Below are 19,674 nucleotides of genomic sequence, written 5' to 3'. Positions count from 1 at the left end.
CAACAAATCTTATCTTTCCTAGCTTGTTTTGTACCCCAATTCTTACAAGGGAAGAGGAAACTAAAAGCCCTTCTTTGCTTAACTCAAAGTCACAAAGGTATTTTGCTTCTTCCAAAAGAACTCTGGTAATACTCCCCAGAAGCACACACTATAAACAATGATATAATTCAACTCAGTTACCATGAACGCCACTATCTCAGTCACCATTGTTGTTTTAGTTCTGATGGCCAATGAAAGTAAGGGCAATATGAGCAAACAAAAAAAATTTTTTTCATAACTATGACTTGTTCATTATCTAAACTCAATCTTTCCAACATGGCATTCCTAATGGAAAATTTTCCTAATTATTAGAGGCTTCAAAATTACATCTAGGTTCTCCCCACCCAGTATGAAGATCTCCATCATTTTTAGTGCCCCAGGCTCCCTTCCATATTCTGCTATTGCTTTTGAACTAAGAATCACACAGCCAGATAAGTATGCTACAGGCCGTTAGAAAGAGTTGGTACTGCTATAAAATGATGACAAGCTCTCAAGGAAAAAAAGAGGGAAACAAATGAAAGGCACAAAATCCTTCTGAATAACTTCTAATAACTGATTTTTTAAAATTTCTCAGATGTCAAAAAAAAATACGCTACTCCCAAATATCCACCATTTTCAGTTATAAAGCTTACTCATCACTTACATCAGCAAAAGTAGATAAAAGTAAGTTTTAACTTAAATATATAAATTTATCAAATACTAAAAGGCTAAATAGATGGGTATATTCCAGAGAGACATATATTAAAAACTTACCCCAGTCTTCATTGCTTATTCTACTAAAGGAACGGTCCCTCAGAATTCTAAAAAAATGATATATTAGTTAGGGAAGCAGAAAGTATACACTTTAAAAACAAAAACAAAAACAAAACACCTTGCATGCAGGTTACTTTAGTAAAAATGAAAAAAGAAATACTCACCCAGCATTGTTAACCACAACATCTACAATATAAAAAGATCAAAGTCACAAATATATAAGTAAATATATTAATTTGCATTTGCTTGACTTACATTTATTTCAAAAATCGGGGGGAAGGGGCATAGCCAAGGAAAAATAATTGTGTATATATAATTGGTGAACAGTGCTATCAAAAGAAAATTCTATACCCATAGCAAAAAAAATTCCAATTCATAAAACCACAAGTATCACCTTATATTGGTGCTTTGCTCTCAAACTTACATATTCTACCCTTCCTTCTGCTGAAATTTTATCATCTTATTTATAAAATTAGCTACTGCACAACTCTTAGGTTCTCAGAATTCATTGGTAACCATAAGTTATTTCCCATTTAACCTCAAATTCACACAGAAAGTTAAAAGATTAAAGATATTTTTCTTGCCACTCAAAAGTCAAAAACCCAGAAAGAAAATGTTAAGAGTTAGAAACACATAATTGTATTCTTATGAAGAGAAATTATATTTTTTAAGGTAAACCACCATCACGTCTCTATTTTCACCCTATGAGTTCACACCTGTGTGGTCTCTGTCCCTGTCATATACTTGCAAAATGTCTCTTATAAGCTCAACCAAACATGACTAGAAAAATAAACATGCTAGACAAGAAAAGGGGGGAGTACATTCAAACTACAAAAGAAAATAATGTTTTTCAGATTGTAAATATTTTGAGCTGCAGTAATGCTTCGCTCTAGAATTCAATAATCAATCTCTTACTTAAAATGTGTGGAACTAAACCAGGAAGATTATCTAGAGAAAACTGCACTAAATGACACACTGGAAATGCTTCTTAAAAATGAAGGGGTTTTTGTTAATACGGTTGACCCTTGAACTGCATGGGTCTACTTCTATGTGATTTTTTTTTCAATAGATATATTAGAAAATTTTTTGGAGATTTACAACAATGTGAAAAAACTTGTAGACAAACCACATAACCTAGAAAATCAAACAAATTTAAGAAAAAGGTATGTCAGAATATATGAAATATATGTAGATTCCAGTAGTCTATTTTATCATTTATTACCATAAAATATATACAAGTCTACTACAAAAAGTTGAAATTTATCAAAATATGCACACACAGACCACAGGTGCCACCATTCACAGTAGAGAAATGTAAACAATTGTAAAAATGCAGTATTATGTTCAAGCCAGTCAGAGAAAGACAAATACCATATGATTTCACTCATATGTGGAATCTAATGAACAAACTGAACTATCAAGCAAAATTAAGACAGACTCACAGATGGAGAGGAGGCTGACAGCTCTGGGGAGGTAGAGGGTAGAGGAATCAAGTGAAAAAGGAGGACTCATGGACATGCACAACAGTGTGGTGACTACAGGGGGGAAGGAGGCATAGGAAGATAAATGGTAATGAAAAAATAATATAAAAATTTTAAAATAAAAAATACGCAGTATTAAATAACTGCATAAGATTAACTGTAGTACATACTGTATTACTGCAATAATTTTCTAGCCACCTCCTGTTGCTACTGCAGTGAGCTCACATGTTGCAACTGTCAGCTTAAAATGCCATGTGATGCTCATCACTCCACATGAAAAGTTCCTTTCTTCAGCAAATTGCACACAGCAGTAAAAAGTGATTTCGCACGATTCTCCTGCATTTTTCATTTTTCAGTGCAATACTGTAAACCTGAGTAACACCATGGAACCCAAACAAAGTGCTACTACTGATGCTGGAAGTTCTCCTAAGAAGCAGCAAGAAGTCATGACAATGTAAGAAAAAGATGAGTAGGATCTTACAGCAACTGCCTAAGAGTCATACTGTAAAAAGAAACTACCTCTCTTCTGTCTGCCATCATCTGGCAGCTGCAAAGCAGCAACCATGCGTGAGTGCAGCTCCATGCACACTGGCCAGGCTGATGTCCAGATTGTCAATGCCTGCTGGGAGCTCTATTGCTGGAATATGTCATGCAGCCTGATGGCCAGATGAGATGCCAAGTAACAAGACCATTGTGGGGGGAGGTGGGTGGTGAGACGACTCCAATGCCTTCTTCAGTGAAACAGGTGCTGACCAGCATATGGACCTGAAACCCACGGTCATTGATATTGTTCATACTGGCACCTACCACCAGCTCTCTCACCCTGAGCAGCTCATCACAGTCAAGGAAGATGCTGCCAATAACTAAGCACATGGGCACTACACCATTGGTAAAAAAATCACTGACCTCGTCTTAGTCAGAATTCAGAAACCAGCCAAACAGGGCACAGGTCTTCAGGGTTTCTTGGTTTTTCACAGCTTTGGTGAGGGAACTGGCTCTGGGTTTACCTCCCCACTGATGGAATGTCTGATGAATATGGCAAGATGTCCAAACTGGAGTTCTCCATTTACCTAGTCCCCAAGGTTTCCACAGCTGTAGTTGAAACCCTACAACTCCATCCTCAACACCTATACCACCCTCACTCGAGCACTCTGTGCCTTCATGGATGATAACAGGGCCAGCTACAATGTATCTGTCATAGAAACCTCAATATTCAGTGCCCAACCTATACTAATCTAAATAGGCTGATAGGCAAACTGTAGCCTTCATCACTAATTCCTTGAGGTTTGAAGGGAGCCCTGAATGTTGACCTGACCGAATTTCAAACCAACCTGGTGCACTTTCCCTGCATGCACTTTCCTCTGGCCACATATGCCCCTGTTGTCTCTACTGAGAAAGCCTGCCGAGAACAGCTTTCTGTTGCAGACATTACCAATGTGTGCCTTGAACCAGCCAACCAGGTGGTGAAACATGACCTTCACCATAGTAAATATACGGCTTGCTGCCTGTTGTATCAAGGTGACATGGTTCCCAAACATGCCAATGCTTGATGGTCGCCACCATCAAGACCACGTGTACCATCCAGTTTGTGGACTGGTGCCCCACTGGCTTCAAAGCTGACATTAATTAGCAGCCTCCCACTGTGGGTATGAGGCAGAGACGTGGCCCAAGTACAGGGTACCGTGCACATGCTGAGCAACACCACCACAGCTATTGCTGAGACCTGGGCTCACCTGGACCTCAGTGTGACCTAATGTATGTCAAGTGTACCTTTGTCCACTGGAACATGGGTGAGGGCAAGGAGGAAGGGGAGTTTTCTGAGGTCCATAAGGACATGGCTGCCCTTGAGAAGGATTATGTGGATTCTGTGGAAGGAGAAAATCAGGAAGAAGAATAAAGTTAAAATTTCAGAAAGGTGCTGCTTTTATGAGGATGCTTATTCTGTTTTAAACAGTAAAAAGTTGTGGTCTGATCAGTTCATTTGTATGTAGCAGTGTATACTCTAATACACAATTACTGGTCTATACTTTAAAACACAATGCTTTGTTACTACAGACCCAACCTGTCCATTTCTCTGAAGGGTCTAAATAAAGTATTCCCTGTCTTAAAATTTTTTTAATTGAATTGCTTAATATGTACCATACATTGAGAGCTGTAACTGCAGTTGCCTGCATTTCAAGATGAATGAATCCAGAGTAAGGACCATTGTAAAAAAAAAAGAAAAAAAAGTAAATTCATGAAGCTATCATTACAGTTATGCCAGCAGTCATGAAAACTTTACACGTTTTATAAAATAATTTCTTATCTCCTATTGTAAATGCAGCTTTTATGTGGGTGCAGGACCACTGTAAGAAAGGTATGGCTATAGATACTAACATGACTTGAAAAAGCAAATTCATTATATGACAACTTAAAGCAAAAGGAAGATGAAAGATCTAAATCTGGAGAATTTAATGCCAGCAAAAGATAGTTTGATAATTTTAGAAAGAGGTTTGGCTTTAAAAACTTCAACATAACAGAAGAAGTGGCTTCTGCTGACCAAGAGGCAGCAAACAAGTTCCCAGATACCATTAAGAAAATCACTAAGAAAGGATATCTGCCTGAAAACATTTTTAATGAAAATGAAAGTGCTCTATTCTGGAAAAAATAAATGCCACAAAAGATATTTATTAGTAAGGAAAAGAAAAGAGCACCATAACTTGAGACAGGAAGGGATAGCTAACTACTATTTTGCACAAATGCAGTCGGGCATCAGGACTGCCCTTACCTAAAAAACTGCTAAACCCCAAGCCTTGAAGGGAAAAGATAAACACCAGCTACCAGTCTTTTTGTTGTACAAGGAGGAGCCCTGGACAATGAGAAACCTTTTTCTGGATTGATTTTAACAACACTCTCTCCCTGAAGCCAGGAAGTACCTTGCCAGTAAGGGAGTGCCTTTCAAAGTTCTTTGAATATTGGATAATGCTCTTCACTACAGAGAATCCCATGAGTTCAACAGTGAACTCACTGAAGCAGTGCACTTGCTCCCTAAGACAATGTCTTAATGTGTAGAGCTCATTATACATACTCCTCTATGGAAAGAATTGTCAATGCCATAGAAGAAAATCCCAATAGAGAAAACATCATGCAAGTCTGGAAGAATTACACCATTGAAGATGCCATCGTTGTTATAGAGAAAGCCGTTGAAAGCCATCAAGCCCAAAACAATAAATCCCACTGGAGAAAACTGCATCCAGATGTTGTGCATGATTTCAAAGGATTTACAATACAGCCAATGAAGGAAATCATGAAAAAGATTGTGGATATGGGGGGGGGGGGGGAAGATGTGGGGGGGAGGATTTCAAGATATGTATCTGAGAGAAATTCTAGTGCTAACAGACACCACACCCAAATGGAGGAATTAGCAAAGACAACTTCACAAAGACGAGACCAACGCCAGACAACAAGGAAGAAGACATAGAAGAAGCATTGCCAGAAAACAAACTAACAGAACGGTTCTAGTTATTCCAGATTGCTTTTGACTTCTTTTACGACATAGACTCTTCGATGATATAAGCACTGTAAACTAAAGCAAACATTGGAAGAAAGATGGTACCATATAGAAACATTTTTTAAAAAATGAAGCTGCAAAACAGTCAGACACAAATTATGATGTATTTCCATGAAGTTACATTGAGTGTGCCCGCCTCTCCCACCTAACCTCCCACCTCCTCCACTTCTTCCGCATCAGTCACCCCTGCGGCAGCAAGACCAACCCCTCCTCCTCAGTCTGCTCAACATGAGGATGAGGATGAAGATGAAGACCTTCATGGAGACTCACTTCCACTTAATGGACAGTAAATAATCATCATGCCATATAGTTAATAAACTTATCTGTTGTACGTGTGTGTCTGTGTAAAAATAAATAGCAAGAACTGTATGAGATGTTTTTGTGTCACATAGAACACTGTATGCAAGACTTGTATGAAGTGGATAACCTACCCTGAAATAGGCATAAGGTGAGTGATACTTACTATGAAATTAATAATGCGTTACTTTTCTTACTATTTTATCACTTTGCTTTGAAGAATTATATCACCTTCAAGTATGGCTCTCTCTCATAAATGGAGAAGATGTGTAACAGCCCATGATCACAGGTAAGTGCTTTTTAAAAACCATAACATTTTAAATAGTGTATTATGAATATAACTAATGCTGTATGCCATAAAAACCTTATAACTACTCACTCCTTAGTCTATAGGCTAGGTTACACTGAAATTATCCTATCGATTACACCATAAAGAAATCATATTACTACTTCTTCATTATCAATACATGAATCTTTTTACCTGTAAATATTAATTTCTTTCACATTATCTTTTAATTTTTGATGTCTAGTGTTCATAATACATTTACAGTGTTTTGTCTCATATAAGATGAAATTAATGTAGGTACTGACAGACAGTTCATCTTGTAAACACATGACACAAACTTACAATATCAATAAATATAGTACAGTAGTATAAGTGTATTTTCCTTCTTATGATTTTCTTAACATTTGCTTTTTTCTAGCTCACTTTAGTGTAAAAATACAGTATATAATACATATAACATACAAAATACATGTTAATCGACTACTTACATTATCAGTAAGGCACAGGGTACACAGTGGACTACTAGCAGTTAAGTTTTTGGGAAGTCAAAGTCATGCATGGATTTACAATTGCGTGAGGTGTGGCACCCTGAGCCCCTACATTTTTCAAGGGTTAATTGTATGTAATTTATCCTAATTAATTTGCAACATATTGAATCATTTTAATCTAAATTATTATAATCATCCAAAGGATTCCACTGGGTCCTCTATTGCCAAATATTGACTTATTTTTTATTTTATAAATGCATCTGGGATATAATCAAATTATTATATAAAGGGTACTTAGAGTGTACATTTTTTAAAGGCTCTTAAGTGCAGAAAAATATAAAACCACACACACACACACACACACACACACACACACACACAAACTGTCATACCTTAAGCCATTTGTGGAATAAGGTAGATTATATAATCAATTTGTAAAACAAATCTACATACTTGATTATCAAGAAAGAGGGAGTTTTTAAGAACGTAGTAGCTGCTCTGCTAATACCATAAATGAAAAGAAACATCACCTATTCTTCCAAAAGCATCCAGTGCTGTCTTCACAACCTTCTCTCCTGCTTCCACTGAATCTGAGGGAGAGAGAAATTAGTACAAAACTTCAGTGATATCTCTCAAAATGATTACTAAATTCTGTGGATCAAAGGACATGACAAATACTATTCACTCAATAGAACTCATTTCCAAGAAAAACACATTTATAGTGCAGACACATAATAAATCAAAATATAGGTGATGATCTAATATCCCAAAAGAAATTCAGTCCCTAAGGTAATACTTTAACCTATAAAAGGGGGGAAATAAAGAGGAGGGGATGAAAGAGAAATATTTGGCAAATACTATCTAAAATAGCACTGTCTGTGAAGATGAAAACATCCCATTTCCTCACTAATGCTGTAGCCACTAAGCACATGTGGCTGTTGCGTGCTTGAAATGTATCTAAACAACAAACTGAATATTTATTTTCAATATACTTTCTTGATTATGCTATACAGTCCAATTTTTCTCCCTTTGTCTCCCTTTACTCAGTACTCCCCATTCCCTCTGGCAATCCCCACCCTTAGTTCATGCTCATGGGTCGTGCATATTTAAGTTCTTCCTTTGGCTTCTCCATTTCCTATACTATTCTTAACATCCCCCTGTCTAGTTTTCACCTACCAATTCATACTTCTTAATCTCTGTACCTTTTTCTACATTCTCCTCTTTCCCCCTCCCAACTGATAACCCTCCAAATGATCTCCACATCTATGATTCTGTTTCTGTTCTGCTTGTTTGCTTAGTTTTTAGATTCAATTGCTGATCAATGTGAATTTATTGCCATTTAAATGTTAATAATTTTGATCATCTTCTTCTTCTTAAATAAGTTTCTTATTTATTTAACATATCATATAAGGGCTTGATGATAATGAACTCCTTTAGCTTTACCTTGTCTGGGAAGCTTTTTATCTGCTCTTCCATTCTAAATGATAGATTTGCTGAATACAGTAATCTAGGTCATAGGTCATTGCTTTTCATCACTTTGAATACTTCTTGCCAGTCCCTTCTAGCCTGCAAAGTTTCTTTTGAGAAATCAGCTGACAGTCTTATGGGAACTCTTTTGTAAGTAACTATCTGCTTTTCGCTTGTTGCTTTTAAGATTCTTTCTTTATCTTTAACATTTGACATTAATTATGATGTGTCTTGGTGTGGTCTTCTTTGTGTTCGTCTTGTTTGAGATTCTCTGTGCTTCCTGGACTTGTATGTCTATTTCCTTCATCAAATTAAGGACGTTTTCTTTCATTATTTTGTCAAGTAAGTTTTCAATTTCTTGCTCTTTCTCTTCTCCTTCCAACACCCCTATGATGTGAATGTTAGTACATCTAAAGTTGTCCCAGAGGTCCCTAAGACTTTCCTCATTTTTTAAAATTCTTTCTTCTTGTTATTGTTCAGATTGAATGTTTTTTCTTCGTTATATTCCAAATCATTGACCTGATTCTCAGCTTCACCCACTCCACTGTTGATTCCCTGTAAATTTTTCTTTATCCCACTTAGTGTAACCTTCATTTCTGCTTGGGTCTTTTTTATGTTGTTTAAGTACCCAATGAGTTCCTTGAGCATCCTAATAACCAGTGGTTTGAACTCTGCATAGATTGCTTATTTCCATTTTGTTTAGTTTTTTTTTCTGAAGTTTTGTTGTTCTTTCATGTGGGACATATTTCTTTGTCTCCTCATTTTGGAAGCCTCCCTGTGTTTGTTTCTATGTATTAGGTAGAGCTGCTTTGACTCCCTGTCTTGGTAGTATGGCCTTGTAGAAAAGTGTATCTGTAAGTTGGAGAGGGTGCAGCCTTAGGTAATTGCCAGGGCAAGGCAACCCATGTGAACCAGGCTAATGGAGTCTCAGATATGGTTCCTCCACTCTATGGCTCTGAGTGGGGGAGGGCTCAGAAAAGGAACACTGGCCATTACCTGGCCTCTGGGGTTTTGTCCAGGAGGAAGCTGTCCCCCAGCACGTGCCCTGATGCCAGACACTTCAGCTACTGCTTCAGTGCTGGAGCCCAGAGCAAGTGAGTCTAGGTAAGTCCTAAGCCCTTTCTGGGCCCTTTAAGAGGAGATTCCTAAGAACCCCAGTTTTTTCCACCACCCCAATCCCCACTGTTTTTTACAGCCAGAAGTTATGGGGACTTATCTTCCTGGCACAGGAACCCTGGGCTGAGTGGTCTGGTATGGGGCTAGGATCCCTCGCTCCCAAGGTATCGCTCCCAATTTTTACCCACCACACATAGGTATGGGACCGCAGTTCCACATCTCCACATCTCCACACCTCCTACCCATCTAGATGAAAGTGACTTCTTTAATTCTTCTTTAGTTATTGAACTTTCATGCAGCTCAATTTTCTGACAATTCTGGGTGATAGTTTTGTATTTTAGTTGTAATTTTTGCTACGGTTGTGTGAGGAGATTAATCTATGCTTCCATGTTGACCAGCAGTCCTGAATATTTAATTTATGTAATTTACAGGGTGGGGCAAAAGTAGGTTTACAGCTGTGAGTACACAAAACATAGAGTTCATTTTTGTATTATTATTAATTAACTATTTTATTACTTCCCATATAAACAACTACAAACTTACTTTTACCCTACTCTGTATATTTATTTTTAAATGTCCCAATAGGCACTTCCACTTAAGGATGCAAATCAGAATTTGGGAGGAAGGGAAGAAGGTGCATATTAAACTTGAAAAAGCACATTCAACACTATATAACTATATATGGATAATAAACCTACTACTTTCATGATACTAACCACAAAGAGTAAAGCTTGTCAAAATAGTATGGTTTCATTATTTTCTGCTAATCGACTGAGGAAAAGGGCTCACATCCCCAGAGTTGTGTGTTAAATGGTCACCTGTCAACTCCACATCACCACTGCTTCTTTCTATACTCTCTCTGCAATAGCAGGGGAGGATATAATAAATACAGTCCCTTCCCTAGGGCCCATTTAGTCCTGAGTTAAATATGACAAAAAGAGATAATCACCTAAAACACAGGTGGCAAACACAAGGACTGCAGGCTGAATACAGCCCTCCACCTTGTTTCATCCAGCCTTGCACCTTGTTTCTACCCAGCAGCAGCACCAAGCTCTCGCTTCACTGTTAAGGAGTAGTTACATTTATGCAATCCTAAAATTATATTCGGCCCTTTGAAGGCAACTGTGAGGCTGATGTGGCCCCTGTTGAAAATGAGTTTGACACCTCTGACCAAAAGCATGGAAAAGTAGGAGAGACCTGCAGATGCAGGCAATCCTGAAGATGTTAGACCATCAGCACATCTGGGGGAGCTCTTGAGAACCACCTGCTTCAGGCTGAAGTAGTCATTGACAGTTTCCCTGACATGCACTTCCCCAGTCCTTCCAATGGAAATGTAAGCCTCTAATTCTCTGTATTAAAACCCTCACACCTGGAATACCTAGAGGGGCTTCTGTTTTCTTTTTTTTTTTTTTTAAAGATTTTATTTATTTATTTTTAGAGAGGGAAGGGAGAGAGATAGAGATAGAGATAGAGAGAGAGAGAGAGAGAGAGAGAGAGAGAGAAACATCAATGTGCGGTTGCTGGGGGTTATGGCCTGCAACCCAGGCATGTACCCTGGCTGGGAGTCGAACCTGGGACACTTTGGTTCCCAGCCCGCGCTCAATCCACTGAGCTACGCCAGCCAGGGCAGGGGCTTCTGTTTTCCTGACTGAAAGCTGATTGATAAAGGGTGCACATCAAAACTGGGGCAAAGGGGTAGGTATGGAATTTTTATCTTTATAAAATAGGTTTCCAAACCCCCAAATTAAAAAAAAAATGAAAACATTCTTCTAAATCCTTAATGTGGAAAGAAGACACTAAAATGTCTGTCTTATTATTCTCACAAACACTCAATAAATTATACCCTATTCCCTTCCTCTAAAATTTCAAAATGAAGTCACTGGTCATCTAATTTAATCCCTGGCCCATAAAAACAATCTAAGTTGCAAAAAATCAGTAAGCCCTAGCTTGTTAAAGTAAATCTTTTCAAGAGGGTTCCTTACAAATACTATTAGTATCAATACATCAAATGTAAAGGTTATATGTGCTGTTTTTCTTGTGGCTTCACTTGAATGCCTAACTTTGACTCTTTAAGTTCTTATGAAGATAATAAATTAAATATAGCAATGATTACTTGTGTATAATGGAATACAGAGGTTGGGCCCAGAGAGGAGGCATTTCACTTCTTATATGATATTACTTAAAAAAAATTTAAACAATTCTCCTTATAAAAGGATAATTTAATGTTATTTTGTAGAAATGCCTAAGACCTTTAAGCTAAAACAGATCTTTTAAGAACAAGATTTATTTATAACATATAAATACATATTTATATGTATTTATAAATTATGTATAATACTATACATATTATTATAAATATGTATTTATAAATTATTTATATAATACATATAAATTATATGTATTATAAGTACATATGTATTTATACATATTTATACATGTACCTATGATAATTTACTGATTATATCACTTGCTCATTAATAAAATATTAAACAATAGAAAATATGTTAGACTTGTGAAGGAATCTACATCAAAACTTTAAAATTCTCACATATTATATAAAATATGTAGCCAAACAGCTTTGGCTGACTTAGATAAAACCTAACTCCATAATTATACCAGAATGCAGAGATTATTAATGTGTACAACAGCATTAGTTGAAGAAAAATTTTAAAAATAGTGTAGTTCTCTCAAATACCATACCATAGTTGGCCACTGCTTTTCCGCCTTTCCTTCTTATTTCTTCAACAACCTTATCAGCAGCTAAGGAGCCTTTACCAACTCCCTTGAAGTCCCCGCCTAAGTCATTCACTGCAATGCAATAACAAATAAACATGAATTCATTTCTAGACCTTCAAAGTATAAGCTGAAACAGTATTATTTGTGTATTTCTTTAGTAATCTGCCCAGTTCCATCCTACCCCACCCCATCTTACTAAACACACCATGAGGTATATACATTCATAACATGCCTCTGTTTTTTAAATATAGATATGAAGAAGCAATAAAAATACTTAACACGTTTCTCATAAAATTTTTAATTTTAAGATGTTTTTACTTTTTAAAAATAGAAAAACAATATGATTCAACCTAACTTTAGCCAAAAAGAGAAAAAAAACTACAGATCACCTTAAGATTAAACACACAATGATGTATGTTTATTTGGGGGATTTTCCATTTAATAGTTTCAGACTGTGATTGATGGCAGGTAACTGAAACCATGGAAAGTGAACTCATGAATAAGTGGTACTACTGTACTCTTAAAAATTTGTTAAGAGAGTAGACTTCACTGTAGGTGTTCTTACCACAGTTAAAAATAAAGATGAAAAACAGAATGTGAAATATCTTCTTCATGTCAAGAAAGCCTTTGTTTACAGAAATAGTGATAAAGAACAAGTATGATATTAAAATATTAGACAGAGAAGGAACTTATAAATTTTCATAAAACATACTATGCCATAGTCTACAATGAAAGAAATAAAACTATTAAAAAAGTTCAAAATTACAAACAGAATAAGTTTTGTCACTAATTTATACCATGACTCAGTCTTTATATGTTTAACTGACCACACTTATCATATAATATCTGCCTGAATCCAATTATATAGATATAAACATTAATTGAGCATTTACTATCTGCAAGGAAATCTACAGAGGAACACACAGATGTATAAGAATGGAATATCTTAAAGAGTTCATAATTGATGAACACTCTGAAGCTTAGTAAATTTTAGCATAAAGTAAATAAAGACCAATATAACTAAATAACAGGAACACATAAAGTTAATTTACCCAATAATTTAAGGTAAAATTTATGAAATAACATGCAAAAACTAATGAAGAGATATACAGATCAATGCCAAATATTGAAAAGGTAGAATTTAAGAAAAATACTTGAGACAAAAAATCAATTCACATTGCAAAATGATTTTGTAGGGTTATTATATAGATTTTTAGGAATATAACAAAAAATACTAAATAATAAATGGCATAACTGCATATACTAATTTTAAAGGCTTTTAATATTAGCTGATGATTACCATACCTGAAAAAAAATCTTTTCTTATGAAAAATGACTTTTTTTATTGGAATAATAGTTACAAGTAGGGTTGGGTGGTAAAGGAGAAAAAAGATAATATAGAGAAAAAGCAAATGCCTATCTAAACTTAAAATTGGCTAAATCAATGTGTTTTTACTTAACTGTTTTTTAAGAAAGTAAGTTTTTCAAAATGTAGACTGGAATATATTTTTCTAACAATATAGTCTTATCAGTTTTACTTCATGTAAAACATGCTTTGAAGACAAAATAATGGAAAGATGCTTACATTACACTTCAAGAGATTAAAAAAAAAGTTGTAAGACTTAAGACTAAATTCCTATTAATTGTCCATGTCCATGACAGGAAACAACCAGAAAAAAAATCAAGATTTTAAAACATGCAGCTAACAGCCTTTTAAGACCCTTTTTCACTAAGCAGGGGCAAGTTCAAAAGCAAATTGGCAAATGTGGTATTTAAGTAAAGAACTGTTAGATTGTGCAATGAAACACCACCCCCAAGTGGAAACTGTTCCAAGTGCAACCATACATAGAAGCATTTAAAGCCTGAATAGCTTATTGAGATCAATAACATGCAGTGAAACAGTATCAGAATAGATTTATTCAAAATAAGTTTCTACATTTGAGAGCACTAAATTGTACTGACCTCATTCAGTCATCCCACTCTCACCAGAGCTAAATTACAGGTATTACAACCTCAACTAGAAGAGCTGGTAACACATGCTGAAGGACTGGGATAAAAACAATATTAAAAGTTTTGCAATTGTAGACAAGAGAAACCTATCCATACTATGTGACAGTGTTACAACTTAAATGTACTGCTAAAATTCTAATAATGTTAATAAATAACTTTTTAAAATACCATTACCATCCTAAACTGATATGTGTCTAGTACTTCGCATTCAAAGAACCATTATATACACTGCCACATTTGATCTCCACATAGCCTTTTCGGAGGCTACCATGAACTGCTGTTCCTACTTTCACAGAGGAGTAAACGGTTTGGGAAAGGTTAGGTAACTTGTCCCAGGCTCCAAGGCTGTATGAAATGACAATATGCGGACTAGAACCTTGACCTACTACAATGCCACTCTGTTCCTCTAATGTTGTAAGTTTCTTTTCTCCTATAACGTATTTATTCCCACTTAAAAAAAAAATCGTGTCTGTTGGGGGAAGGAACAGAGGAAATGATAAATCAGCCACCTTAGTCGAACAAATAGCTGTAAAATAGGTAGTAAGAATGGGAAGATGATGACAGTTAAGGTCAGAGTATTTTCAGTTGAAACCATCAAAATAAAATATATTTGTAAATCCTCCATTTATATTTCTTATTGTTTGCCTGTTTAAATCACATTTTATTTAGGATGTTTGTCCTCCCTACAAATTTGTTTTTAATCCTCACCCAAAGGTCTATTTATTGATTTGAGAAAAAGACAGAGAGAGAAACATCAATGTAAGAAAGAAACATCGATCAGCTGCCTCCTGTACATGCCCCAACTGGGGACTGAACCCACAACCTAAGTTTGTGCCCTGATCGGGAATTAAATCTGCAATCTTTTGGTATATGGGACAATGATCCAATCAACTAACCCAACCAGCCAGGGCCTTCTTACAGATTTTTAAGTGTCCCTTTATTTAGAAAAGATTTTTATTATTTGTCGTTTGTGTAGCAGATCATAAATTCCTTTATTGAACTGTTGAGAAAGAAAAAGGTAATATCTGAGCATTAATATTACTTGAAGGCTTTACTGCTTCAATTTACTATAGGTAGCTCCTGCTTTTTGTTGTAGCTTAGCACAGGGAAACTGCTCTTACAACAGTTTCCAACTTCCGACTAGATTATCAAGAGTATTCATGTTACAATGCTTTATATTTCAAGAGTGCTTTTAACTACCTGTATAGATAGTCATGTTCATATATTTATTCAAGAATGTGCCACTAAATGAGTCATGTCTATTACCAATGACATATCTTTGAACTATTCGTATTTCTAAAGTAAAATGATGCTTCCAATTCTACAAAAGTGGAATAAGTTTTATATGTATTGAAATGTAAGACATCCTTTGTTCTAAATAATCCAAGAAGTGTGTAAAAAATAAGAGCAATATTATATTGGAAATATATTTATTTTTAAAGAGGTAACTTACATTTTTTTATGTTTTTAAGACACAAATACAAGAAGTCCCATTCCCAAAGTGTACAAATACACTTGCCCTATCCCAATCTTTCCCAAAGGTGACTGCTATTAGCCATTCCTTGGATGTCCCTCCAGACATTTCTATACTCTATGTTTGATGCCTTTTCCCCATTTTGATAAAGTTTCCTACAGCAAACAATAGCATTAAGAATATTTCATTGATTTTAGACCTGTGGGCCCAAAAGGGATTTCTTCCTATATTGTTATGTCCTGAATGCTACCAAAAGTATTTAAAGTGGCTTAAACATAAAATACATATGCAAGGGATATTAAAGAACAGAAAAATTAACAAAATGCTATGTCAAGGAAAGACAAACCTACTGAAAGCACAGCCTACTCTAGTTGGCGACAGTGTCAGGTTTACCCTTAAGCTTCTTGACAGCCAAGAAAAAAGGAGAAAACACAGAGTTGCCATGTCATTTTTACTGTTTTGTAGAAAGATACATCACTGTAGTTCATGAGAAATCTTTTCCAGAATAGCCATAAATTGTATCTAAATATCTGAAGGACTCAAAAATCTGGGGTAGTTTAGATAGCAGTGTCTTAAATTAGGTCCTTTTAATTGATTTTCTTTGTCTGAACAGTAAGACATCGAAGGTATCCTTATAGTGAGAAGAATCTGAAAATGAGAGACTGAGTCATCCAGAGGTCAGGCCTTGGACTTCCGTTTATCTCACTAATTTTCAACCAGGGTGCCACAAGAATTTTTAAAACACACAACACTTGAAAAATTTAGTCAGGGGCACTGACCTCTTTTCCCTTAGATTGTCAAATTAAAAAATGACAACAGTCAATACAAGAGTAGCCATCCAGTATGAGTAAATCATAATTATACTGCTCAGGCCACGTGGCTCAGTTAGTGGAGTGTTGTCCTGTACACTACAAGATTGCAGGTTCAAATCTTAGTTGGGTCAAGTACCAGAAGACCAATCGATGTTTCTTTCCTACATCGATGTTTCTTTCTCTTTCTCTTTCTCTCTCTTTCTCTTTCTCTCTTTCTCTCTCTCTCTCTCTCTCTCTCTCTCTCTCTCTCTCTCTCTCTCTCTCTCTCTCTCCCCCCACCTCACCCCTTCCTCTCTCTGTAAAATCAATAAACATATACTCTAGAAAGAATTTTTTAAAATATACCTATTATCAGATCTGTAAAAATATATATATTTTTGGTGTGCTGTAGAATTTTAGTAATTAATTTATCTGTGCCACGAGATGAAAAAGGTTGAAAATCACTGGTTTATCTGTACTCACCATCTGGGTAATGTGATCCAGTGTCCTGGCTTTAAATACCATCTCTAAACTGAGAACATTCTGATTTATATAGCTTCAACCTGTCCCTCCAACTATGGAGTCCTGTATCACACTCCTATTTAATATCTCCATCTGAATGTCTAACAGGAATGTTTCCTCTCTGCAAGCTGGTCCACCTTTAGTCTTTCCTATCTCAGTAAATGGTCACTCTACCCCTCTCTTACCATTACAATCCACATCAGTAAATCAGCAAATCATACCTCATCTACCTTCAAAATATATCAACAATTTAACCTCCACCTCCATCTTAACCACCTGTCTAAAGCACCACCATTATTGCCTATGGATTATGTAGAAAAGAAATCCTACCAATCTTACCTTAAAAAACTGTAATTTTAATTAGTCAATGATTTTACTTCTTTAGGTCAAGAATAGAAAACTTTCTGCCTTTCTTACTGTCAAAGAAAAGGTTCTTCTTACTGTTGGGAACCACCCTGCCTGATTTCAGGAGCTGTAACCCCCACCACCACCACCCTATAGCTAAGGCTGGGTGAGCGACCTTCAGACCATCCGCCACTAAGGAAACAAAGCTTATCTCCCTGGTAGGAGTGCCACTTCTGCTCCTCTTTTCATAACTGGCCCCTAATGCTTGATCAGTTAGCCAATGACAAGTAAGATTCCCCAAGGAGGGAATGATCTAAGACAGGCATGATCACGTGGAGGCCCCAGGGAAGGACTTGGGGGGCTATGGAGAAAGAGGGTGATGGACCCTCGCCCCTCGGCTTTGACAAAACCTGAGTCCTCATTCTGCCTGTGAGAAGTCTCCTATCTCTTGACTGCCTTACTTCCCCTGCCTGACTTAAGCCTGAAACAATGACAGGGGACAGTGCAGCCCTGTGCTGGAAAGGGCAGGTTCCCTGGGTGATCAGGCCTGAGAAAGAATATGTAAACTCCTGTGAAACCTGCTTCACTAAGAATGCTCTTAATTAAGCCCTGGCTGGCATAGCTCAGTGGATTGAGCACGGACTGGGAACCAAAGTGTCCCAGGTTCGATTCCCAGCCAGGGTACATGCCTGGGTTGCAGGCCATAAACCCCAGCAACCGAACATTGATGTTTCTCTCTCTTTCTCTCTATCTCCCTCCCTTCCCTCTCTAAAAATAAATAAATAAAATCTTTAAAAAAAAAAAAAAAAGAATGCTCTTAATTAAATGATAAAGGTCCGGGCAGGAAATGAGTTCGCTTCCCTGAGTTTTGTGGCCCATTAGCTAACAGACCCTGACTCAGAATAGGCCCTCAGAGTTCTTTGTATGTTATCTATTGTTTGATCCTTACTGCCTGACAATGATTAATGAACTTTACCTATATTCCTGGGCAAATTAAAAGCCAATAAAACCCCTGTGAAGGGAGGATTGGGGCACTCTCCTCCTGAGAGAGTGGCCAGGTCGCTCCAAGGCCCTGTCCCATTGAGAGAGTAGCCATGCCGTCCCTTTTCTCCACACAGGACTCGGTAGTCCATGTGAATGTCTCATGTCTCATCCATGATGCCACGGACACTGCGGGCAGGTGTCCAAGTCACTATAACACTTCAATCACTGCATTCATGTGCTCAAGATAACACATAACACCAGAAAACTGGATATGGTTCACCTACTGAGGAAGCCTTAAAACCATTCCATTCCCAGTATTTTCTTCAGATATGTGCAAACATTTTCTGAAAGATGTAATTTATATGAAACTAAATGTCACCTGTTTTAATGTCAGGCAAAGGCTTAGTAGTTCTTTTACCCAGATGTAAATATCCCATGTTTTACATTATGGAATATAAAATGTAGCAATCATATTAACATGAAGTTAGAGAAAATATATATATATCTTAAATGATGCCCTAAACTTTGGGCTTGGCCAAGTGATTTTCTTTGTCCATTGAAATGTGAGTGGAAGTGGAATGCCACTTCTGAACAGAAGCTTCCAACGACACTGAGTGGATCTATTGTTTTCCCTCTGCCCCAAGAATAGCAATGTCCCAGATAGCTGCTCCTTCATCTGGAACCCTGGAAGACACATAGAGCTGAGACACAGCTGACCAGAAGCTGAAAGGTCATGTATGCAGGAAATAACCCTTTTTATTGTAAGCCATTTAAATCTGTTTGTTAACCCAATATAATCTAGCAAAAGTTGACTGACAGGAGAAATAAGCTACTCTATTTCCTAAGGTCTTACTTCTTATTAACCTCTGAGCTAGTCATAGATTTATCTGATTCATCACTTTTCCACAAACAAGATACTCTGATGTCTTATGATCCTAAGTTTGCCTATTCCACTTTATTTCACTTACTCAGGCAAAAAAAATGCTGAGCAGAACAAAAACTAACAGGAGGAATGTTAGCACTTGTGATGCAATCTAGAACCAGGGTATCCATGTTTTAAAAAGCAAAAGTAGAGGGCAGTGGTGGTTAAGAAAGAGCACAACCCAGAGAGTTCTGGCCAAGATGGAGGCGTAGGTAGATACACTGTGCCTCCTCGCAGAGCCAAGACAGGGACAACAATTTAGAAACAGAATAGCAACCAGAAATGACAGAAAATTGAACTGTATGGAAGTCAGACAACCAAGGAGTTAAAATAGACATGTTCATCCAGACTGGTAGGAAGGGCAGAGTTGGGCAGCTGGGCAGAGAGGGGTCGAGGCACAGAGAGTGGTGGGA

The 19,674-nt window shown here is 36.8% G+C and overlaps 1 protein-coding gene across 2 annotated transcripts in view; it reads right to left on the bottom strand.

The window, feature by feature from the left end:
- Positions 1-19,674, bottom strand: part of HSD17B4 (hydroxysteroid 17-beta dehydrogenase 4) — a 92,472-nt gene that overhangs the window by 66,199 nt on the left and 6,599 nt on the right. For both annotated transcript variants that reach the window (XM_045838040.1, XM_045838039.1), the window contains exons 3-6: positions 12,178-12,285; positions 7,425-7,484; positions 957-978; positions 793-839 (exon numbers count right to left, since the gene is read on the bottom strand). In XM_045838040.1, coding sequence (XP_045693996.1) covers positions 793-839; positions 957-978; positions 7,425-7,484; positions 12,178-12,285 — 237 coding nt within the window. The remainder of the gene's footprint in view (positions 1-792; positions 840-956; positions 979-7,424; positions 7,485-12,177; positions 12,286-19,674) is intronic.

This window comes from Phyllostomus hastatus, unplaced genomic scaffold (genome assembly GCF_019186645.2).
Source record: "Phyllostomus hastatus isolate PE091 unplaced genomic scaffold, TTU_PhHast_1.1 phas_contig_254, whole genome shotgun sequence".
Lineage (NCBI taxonomy): Eukaryota > Metazoa > Chordata > Mammalia > Chiroptera > Phyllostomidae > Phyllostomus > Phyllostomus hastatus.
This window is presented reverse-complemented; position numbering and strand designations above follow the sequence as displayed.